Raw genomic sequence first — 10,063 nt, forward strand, 5'->3', positions numbered from 1 at the left:
AAAGCAAACCCCTCTAGGTCCTCATATTTAATAGCCCATCCAAAAAGTGTAATGGATAGCAGATCCCAGGCTTTCATACACTGTAACTGTCAAAGCACTCAGGAGATAGAGAAGTGAAGGCTCTGACAGCTCTCTTTTACATTCTAAATGACATCTGCATTCAACAGAACAGAAATAAAGATTAAGGGAAACACCTGATATGATAGCGCTCAGCTTACCTCAAAATGCAATATTTAAAAAGTACAGAGAAACACAGGTCTGCCTCCTTGTACTGTAAGTAAAAACTGGTGTCAAAGCCTCTGAGGTCTTCACCGCTGCCAGGGAGGCAGCACCGCAGCATCCAACAGACCGCAGGGGCAGGAGCCACAGCCTCTGACTATGGAACTCCTGGAATCAAAAGGTTTCACCAGGGAAGGGAGGGAGGGAGGGAGGGAGGAGACAGCTTTGAACACACACAGAAAATGGCTACAGGTACAGCTGCACATAACTTGGTCAAAACCTTTGCAGCCTCTCTCGTACCCCAGCGAGGAGCAGGACGCCCCCGGCTGCCCTGGCTGTGTACCCTTAGCAGCGAGTGCCTGCTGCAGATCTCTCCTCAGAGGTTACCAGCATTAGGGCTTTGAGTGAGACACGTCAGCACACAGATCAGGAGAGATGATTTCAAGTAGATTTTTGCTGGTTGATTATATAAACGATGCCTCTTATAGCTGGAGCAACACCTCAAAGGCAATTTAATGACGACATGACAATGTATGTAAATCAAGAACTGCATGTGGGTTTATTTTACACTTGAGAAAACAGTGGATTTAATTGTGTGAACCAAAATGTACTGTACAATATTAATGATAAAACATCAAAATGTATAATTCATAGTGCATTGCTTGCTTTATTTTTATTTATTTATTTTTTTGTCAGATAGTTCCTTTAAGTACATGCATCTGGAAAGATGCAGGTGCCAGTAAAATTCCTCTATTTATATCAAGCTGCAGGAACTAAATTTTATTCAAAAAGTGTGGTTTTACATTATATACACAGAAATTGAATATAAAATGACAATATAAAAAGTTAAAAGAGAAAGCATACAGCCAGAAGGTACAAAGAAAGTTGAACAGTTTAAAATGGTACGATATGTAACATGTATTTTTTTAAGCTGATGCTGGCAATTTACAAGGAACAGAATCCAACATTTGCCCCATTTTTTTTTGTTTTCATTTACCAATGCAGCACACTATAGAAAGGTCAGCTTGTACCAAAGCTTAACATTTGTAAATAACTATAAACTGCAGTATTTTACAGAAAAAAAAATAAAGGAAAGAAAAGAGCATTTTTACATTTGTTTTAAATAACAGCTTGCATACTTTTTTTTTTTCCTTTTGCCAAAAAGTGGCAATTCTCAGCATCCAGAGGGTTTGGGCATAGTGGCAAATTGGTTTGCTTGTTTTTTTATTCATTATATAACTTATACAGTTGTGGCTTCCTAACCCCTTGAGTACTACACAGCTCTCCTTCTTCCAAGGACTGCATGCACAATATCTTCACAAACCAGTTCTGCATTTAAAAAAAAAAAAGCTCATTCAATAAAAAAAAAAGTCCTGCTTCCAACGCAGATTTTATTTGAATGAAATGCCTTTAAGCCTTTTGTTTTATTTTGTTTCTCCTTATTTACTTATTTAGTCACTGGGAAAGGCACAGAAATGCTATTACAGTTCTCAGAGGGTTAAAACTTGACACTACCAGGTTCTGTGACCTTTATTGTCATGGCAACTTTGTAATTTTAGGATGTCTCTTTATCATTGTTCTTTGTGTCTTTCTTTACGGCTAAATTAATGTCTCTCAATAGTGTCTCCCACTATATTCTACAAAAGATAGCTTAACATCAAGGACAGATGTTGAAAATAAAGGTCAGACTTTGACTCACAAAAAACAAAAACAGAAACAAAAAAATAACCATGCACAGATCAGACAAAGAGCATATAAATATAACTACAAAATAAGTGTAAGAAAAACCAAGGTCCAGATAGGCAGTTCAGCAACAAAAGTAAGACTGATTTCAGAGGCTCAGGTCAGGCCTAGTGCAGTACTATGAAGAAGTTTAGTGCAATGTTCCTGTGGTCACTTGCATACCTGGCTGCTTACCTGGACGCTATTGTTTTTCTAACTCAGTTACATAGATCAGATGGTCCTCTGGGGACTTGCCATGTGTTTTACTAAGGTGCAGTTTGACTGCATGCTTGCTTGCAAAAGTTCGGTTACAGAGCTTACATTGGAATGTGGAGCCTAAGTCCTCCTCGGCAATTCCAAGTGAGCCCAAAGTCTTGTTTGTGAGGACTTTTGAAACATTCTGCTGTTCTTGAATCTGATTAAGTGGCAACTTTGACAGATCCTTCAAACTAAACCCTAGGTGTGTCTCTAAGTGACTTATGTATGTAGAAGCAGTCCTGAACTGAGAGGCACAATCATTGCAAAAGAAAACAGGATGTCCTGTGTCCAAGTTCTTTAAAAATTTAGTTCCACCTGTCCTCCTTAACTGATACTTCACATTGGCCAGCCAGTGGCTAATTGTGGTCATGGAAAGACCAGTAAACTTAGAGATGTGTACCCGCTCTTGTGGACCTAGGTCCGACATAATGTATTTGCCTTCTGGGGTCTCCCTCAAGCTGGAAGCAAACTGGGCTTGAAGGATCAGAAGATGCTGAGGGTTCCAGTTGGACTGCCTGCCCTTCCTCTTGTGTACTGGTGACAGTTCATCCAGAGCTTCCTCAAAGCTGCTCCCATCAGCATCAGACTTTTCTGACACGGTAGAGGGAGTTGAAGACTTGGGTGTCAAACGCCCCGTGAGGTTCTTCACCATATCGGAAATATCCAGCAGGGCACTCTCCCTCAGCGGGGATGAGGCAGAGTCAGCCACACTGGAAACAAGAGGCTTGTTTTTGGACTTAGTTAAATCAATAGGTTGATCGCTGTTCTCATAGTAATACCGATCAATAGCGTCAGCCTGCTTGACTGGAGTGGTTGGGTAAATGGGTTTGTCCAACATGCTGTTACTAATTTTGTACAGCATGGCCAAAGGGTCCAGAGAGGGGCTTACCGGCTTAGAAATTTTGCCTAAGTGGGTATTCATAATGGACTGTAAAGCGCTCAATGGATTAATGAAGGATGGCTCAGGTGAATGATCTGTGATAATTCCTAAATTGTTACAGCCATTTGCAACCTTTGTTTTAAGTGGCTCTGTACCATTTGGCGTATGTGCTTCTGCTGGACTATCCTTTTTGACCTTCTGAACTTCAGACTCAGAGCTCTTCTTTGGCTGCTGTTTGTTATTAATTTCTTCTGCTTTTGGGAAGTCCTTGTTTTCTTTAGCAGCAGGTGACATGGGTTTAGCTGGAGAACTCTTCTCCTTCTCCAAAGGCTTCTCTTCCTTCTTCACGTTGATTTTACCAGTAACTTTCTCCACTAGCTCCTCCATAGCAGATACATTGCTCTTGTGAGGTGGGGGTGTGAGATTGCCTGGGGAATGGATGAGTGCGTTGTGTTCTGACGACAGCGATTTCACACTGCTCGCGTAGGACGGCTGCATTTGAACACTCTGCACCGCGGGCTGAAGGGGTTTCACTGTCCCCGGGAGCTGGTAAGCTGCATGGATACTGGGATATCCTCCCCAGGAAGGGGCTCCATTCTGGGCTTTGCTGATGGCTGTTGTCACTGTGTTCTCCAGGGATTTCAATATGTCTATTCCGCCTTTAGGACTATCATCTAGGTCTTCCTCTCTGAGGTATTGATACAAAGTTGTTGGCTCGAATTTCTCTGTAGAGTCCTCACTCTCTTCTTTAATCTTTTTCTCTGTTTCAGTGACCACCAACTTTTCCTTCTCTAGGTCTTTCTTTTCCTCTGAGTTTGTGGAGCCCGCTGGGGAATCGGGCTGCTTTTTAATGTTGGAGGCTGGTAGCCTTGTATGGGTGGTGGGTGGAAGAGGTATAGACTGTATTTTCTCCTCCACCACTGGGTCCAACACAAGCTGTTTGCCTTTTTTGGAAGCAGAATTGGTCACCTTCAAGAAATGACCGGTGACCATCATGTGAGCAGTGAGCTGCTGCAAAGTATCATGGGAACTGCCACATTCCATGCATTTCAGTATTTGGGCTTTGCGTGCCTCAAACTGCCAAGTGTAGCTAGCACCATTTTGATAGCCATAGCGGTTGTTTGGAGTCACGTAGGGGTTGGCAGTTTTCTGATCCTTTGCAGACTCACCCAGTGAAGCTTCTGCCGTGATCCCTGTTGGCTCAGGTGAACAAGGCGAAGCCAAGTCCTGAAGTGCTCGCTTTTTGGTAGAAGGGACCAATTTGGTGATGGCGGGTACTGGCTCCTTCAGAGGCACTTTCTGGTAATGCTTTGTTTTTATCATGTGGACACTGAGGTCTTGCAAAGACTCAAACGAATGCCCGCAGTACATGCACTTCAGCACTTTCTGGGCATCCTCTTTGCCTTCCATTTCCATAAGTGATCGTTTCCTAGGCTTTGACCACCGCTTGGTCTTATCAGCTTCTTTGTCTCTGTTGTCATCACGGTAATGTCCAGTTTCATTCATGTGCACAGTTAGCTCCACCAGCGTGTCGTAGGCTGCGCTGCAGTCTTTGCATCGGAACTTGCTGGCACCGGTGAACACAGACCCATAGAGTTTATTGTTTTGCCGGTAAAGCTGCACTGTGCTGAAGAGACTCGGCTCCGGCAGAAGTCCATACGATGACGTCTGTTGCAGAGTTTTAGCCAACGCAGCTTGGTGCCAGTCATAACCCGAGCCACCACTGTTACTATTGCTGTTACTAGTACTACTGGTGGTTGTACTGGTACTTGTGTTGGTACTGGTAGTACAAGTACTCTGGGAATTGGCATTGGTGTCAGTACTGGTCACACTTTCATTCTGGCTGATTCCATTGTTGCTGGTGGTTGGATTGGATTTCTTTAAGTCCAAAGCTAAACTGGACCAGCAAGTCTCTGAAAGCAAATTTGCATACACAGCTTTTATTTGTGCCAAGCTGTCCTGTGGATAGGAAACATTGTCTGTGCACTGAGGATCCTCTTTCTCTTCTTTAGAGGAAGTGCTTTTGAAATGGGCCAGCTGATCGCTGTTTTCACTAAACGGCGAACCATAGCCTGCATCCTGATTAGTTGCAGTGCTGACTGGGGAGTTCTGGTAGCTTTGAGCCTCTTTGATCTCCGCTTCTTCATTGCACAAATACTCATTCTCCTGGATGTCCAGAGACAGCCCATCATCTTCCACGCTGTCTTCATCTATTTCTGCTGCTTTCAATTCTTCCTCAGGAACATATGCTAAAATACAGGAGGGGACATGGGGGGAAACAAGACAATGTTATTGAACACGCACATTTTACATGGCTCTCCTGCACTGAAAACTGTAACCATGAAGACAAATTTTGAAGATACATCCGAAACCCAAACTCACCATCACTCACATACTCCTCCTATAAATCCACACACTCTGTCATGGTTAAGTTTGATATCAGTGATACTGAAGAATAAACTTTGACTTCAGCAGTAAAATATGTGCCAGGCCCACAGTAAATGCCATAATATCAAAACTAAAATCAAACAAAGAGCCTACTAAACTAGTTTTTATCAACTTAAAAAAATGGCGTGGTGCTGAGCTATATTTACTGCACTACATATGTATGTGTAACGCGTTGCAGCTGACCTGCATCCCTCAGACCATGACACTCAGAATCACTGACTTGACCAACTCTATCTTGTCAGTTCTGTCTTTTCTTGCAAACTGGCTTTAGCTGCAGCTGCAGGGGCCATTTCTGTGTCACTGATACCTGACTCTAATGAAGCCATACAGGGCAAGAGTGTCAGGTCAGCTGTTCCCAGGGTCTCCTGGTGTCTGGCTGTATTGCGTCCATCTGAGAGCAGAACAGCTTTCATTTTTGAAAGGTGAAAAGAGAAGCAAGACTGATTGTTTTCTGAAATGGGAAGGATGTAGTTTGCCTCCTGTTATGATCTGATGTGGGTCGTTCATTTACCATTTTGAAAAAAAGCAGTCAGAAACTAAAAGTAAATACTAGAGATTAATTTCTTAAAGCAACAAACAAAAACCTTGAGATCTCCACTGCAGCTTGATTACTGGTTTCGGAAAATACAAAACTTTTCTATTGCATTGCTATCTGTGAAACTATATGATCTCACCAAACTATGTGTTTATCTATATCAAACTATTTGTTAAACTAGCAAATGTGATATTCATGAGCAGATGGCCATTACATCAAAACACATTTACTCCAAGGGCTCAATTCACAGAAGTGACTTACATGTACCTAAGTGATAAATGTACACTTTCATTGCAAAGCACAAAACATAGTTGTACACATTTCCCTCCAGTTTTGTAAAAGAAGCTTAAAAAAATCACAATGCCAACGGAATGTAGATAATTTATAAGAATGTCAAGGTAGAAAATACAGATTATGAACAATTTTCAGTAACTGTATAAAAAAGTGCCTCCTTGTCAGGTGAACTCTGCAGCAAGTGATGCTGAAATGTGTCCTGTGTCCTTTCATGGTACAATACTGAAAGCAAGCCAGAAAATAGGCACTTCTGCTCCTATGTGGTATGAAGAAAATATGTATTATTATGTTAACAAAGCTGAGGTCTTCTTCAGCTGGGGGTAGCATAAGTATGAGTCGAGCTTCTTTTTGTACACAGTTGCTAACATATTCTGAAATTACTTTTCTGAAAAATAAAAAGAATCTTCTTTCATTGTAATATGAATACTCTTTGAAACACATTACGGTCAGTACTGCATTATGTATTCACCTTTGCAATTCACTCTTAATGCAGCCCCTAACTGCTTTAGCCTGATCTTTTAAGATGAAGCAGGAAAATACTCTATCTAGTACTAGGGTTGTACTGAACCTTAAGATTCCTATTGCATTTTTCACCTGTCCCCTAAATGTCAATATTTTCAGATGATAATTTGACCTTTTAGTTTTTAAAAAAGTTCTGATCAGGGTCCAAAAAGATAAATCAGCCTCAAGTGTTTTCTAATATGTTTAAAAGGACAGGTGAGTACAAAGCACAATAAATAAAATTCAGAAATAATCCTGGAGTCAAAGGCCAGGAAGATGCTAGAAAAGCATTGTAAAACCAGATGAAAATATTCTCTAAAAGACATTTTGTCCATAAAATGAATAATAGAATGCAGAAGTAGTAAGATAATTCCGAAGGCAGCCAGCTTCCCTGTCTTTCAGCAATGCTGCTGTTGGAACATGCTGCAGATATTTGAGGATGGTAGGACCACTGCAGTTCTGAACTCTAGGTACACACATAGAATTCACTCCCACAGCTGCAGTCTAGGATCTCTTAGCCGTCTCATTCAACATACCTTTTTGCAGTAGTTTGTAATGGCAAAAGACAATACAATTTTAAGTATCAGAAAAGCAAAGAATAGTGAAAGAAGAATATGGCTTCTAATTTTGAAATTATTTTTAAATAGAAAATAAACCCCTCTGAGACCTAAAATGCACAACAACGGGCAGTTACCATCTGGCATTTTTATAAAAAAAAAAACCAAAACCAAAACCAAAACAAGTACAAGCCAAAAACTGAGAAGACACGCATTTTGAGCTTTCATGAACAGCTTTCTTCTCACTAATCCTAGTGCAACTATGTCACTTTTCTCCAATTTTTGCATCCCAATATTTTTAATAACTAGGTGCAAAAAACTGTTGTAAGATGCAGGATGTTCTGATAGTTGATGCAGCATTTTGTAAGGATCCATATTAATTATTTGCTTACATCTCTACTTAATTCTAAATTACATAAATATATATTTTTATAATTGCTATATATAACCATCTATATATCTGCTTAAATAGAAACTTTAATGATCCATTGCCATGTCTTTTATTTTTCTTTATTTACTTATGAGGGTGTTTTCTCTATTCTCATACATTTGCACTGTATCATAAAAATAAAAAGGAGCTAAACCACACAAGAAACATTATAACTACATGTAAGGTCCATGTTAAACTGCCATAGCAAAGAAACCGAGTGTCAGGGTGAAATACTCATCATTTACTCACTTTTTCTACTCTTTGGTTTTGCTGAGACTACTACATGATTGAGTTCACTCCTTTACCAACATATACTGTAATATAAGGGTTAAGAATATACAAATGGCCAGAACTATGATTTTCTACTATTTCAGAATTTAAGCCAGTTCTTAATAAACCCTGAATTTATATGATGTGCACACCCACATGTCTGAACGTGTATCTATAGTCACAAAGAAATAATGCTCCTTAATAAAAAAAGAGTAATTTATCTGCAATATTTAATTTTCTATCACTGCAATAAAAAAAATAGTCTCTTTAACTCCTTTGGTTATCATAGGATACAGACAATACCTGTTCATTCAAGACTACTAATGCTTATGAGATGAATAGCAGCACTCTCAACATATGGTATTTTGCAAGGTCAGTGCAATTCTCTAACTGAAAAGGTTTCTGTAAGAGCTAACAGAGAAGCAAACAAAAGGAAGAATGTTAATGTCTAAAAGCATGTACGTTTTACTAAAATTCTCACAGAAATCTGACAAATAAATAAAATTCAGTATTTTAAACACAGCAAAAATGTTCCTATTATAATTACTTGCAGAGAGAAGTAATATATTCTACCTTAAATAAAAGCATGAGATGTTCAGATTCTAAATTACAAAATGTAGACCAACAGACAGATTTCAGACAACATATCTTTCTGTGACCGAGCAACTCTCAGCAATCTTCTTCAGACATTCCTGCATCTGCAAAGGTACTGCTGGTTTACACATGTCCCAAAATCACACAAAAATATCAAGAGCAGATATAGACAATGATCCTCCCCAACAATAACTATATTCAAAGTAGAAGAAATTACAGAACACAGCGTCAGCTTTTCTCTTCCTTCTCATTTGTGTCTAGACACACTGAGGCAAATGCAAGGTATAAAAGAGGGAAAAACCTCCAAATTCCAGACAACTGAAAATTAGGGGGGGGCATTTTGTATTTCTTTTTTTCCTATTAAGTCTTGCTATTATTTTTTTTTGCCTATAAAATGTGCCTTCTGGATGCCAATGCTTCCCCATAGATATACTGTCATCTTTGAGCAGTGTTAAAAGCTGTGCATTCTAATCTAAGTGGACATGAGATGCTATATATTGTACATGTGAGTAGCACAGCACATTGTGTTTGCTTCAGTGAGAATATTTACACTATAAATACACATCCATTGTTTGAAAAAGCAGACAGAGATCTGAAATGTAAGGATGTGGTTAAAAATAAAAATATTCTCACATAAAACCTTTCCACAACCTTGGAACTATGCCTTTGAAGGAATCTGTCTCTGCAGAGGTATTCTTTTCCATTCAAAAAGGGATTCAACATTGAATAAATTATTTTGAAAAGCACCAAAAGTAATGATTGTATTTGGTTTTAGTAGTCTACAAAATTAAAAGCAGTAAGCTCTTCAAGACCCAATTTTAAATCCTCAAAATAAATAAATTTATTCAGAAGTAACACCTAAGCAGTGAAAGTCACAGTTCAGTAAAGGAATTGAATACTGAGATAATTTTCACTGAAATACCTATTTCATAGTTTTGACAAATAGGGATAGGTTTAGGTCTAAAATTCTTCACTAAATCAGGGCCTACTCTGTGACTAAACAATAGTGGCACAATGTGAGTGTTCACCATTCTTCAAGAGATGTATTGCCACAGCTTTTAATATTTACCCAGCCAACAGGAGACAGCAGCTGCAGAAGTTTTCACAACCCACACTGTCACCTTGCACAAGCTGCACTCCAGGCTGGGGGTGATTTCCACTGCACACAAGAACACATTTCATATCTTAGGGAAAAAAAAATACAGCTAGAAAAGACAATCTATAGCCACACATCTCCCTCATTATGGAAAAACGAGGGAGATGAAAAAACCCAAATCATTTTCAGACATGTTTCCAGAACACAGAGTCATGAGAATTTTAGAGAAGAATCCAAAATCGCACATTATGAGAGTTTA

At 39.4% G+C, this 10,063-nt stretch overlaps 1 protein-coding gene across 2 annotated transcripts in view; it reads right to left on the reverse strand.

Moving 5' to 3' along the window:
* Nucleotides 1-755: 755 nt before the first annotated feature.
* Nucleotides 756-10,063, reverse strand: part of TSHZ1 (teashirt zinc finger homeobox 1) — a 57,131-nt gene continuing 47,823 nt past the window's right edge. For both annotated transcript variants that reach the window (XM_074547680.1, XM_074547674.1), the window contains one exon: nucleotides 756-5,328. In XM_074547680.1, coding sequence (XP_074403781.1) covers nucleotides 2,144-5,328 — 3,185 coding nt within the window. In that variant the 3' untranslated portion in view covers nucleotides 756-2,143. The remainder of the gene's footprint in view (nucleotides 5,329-10,063) is intronic.

Source organism: Zonotrichia albicollis, chromosome 1 (assembly GCF_047830755.1).
Source record: "Zonotrichia albicollis isolate bZonAlb1 chromosome 1, bZonAlb1.hap1, whole genome shotgun sequence".
Classification (NCBI taxonomy): Eukaryota; Metazoa; Chordata; class Aves; order Passeriformes; family Passerellidae; genus Zonotrichia; species Zonotrichia albicollis.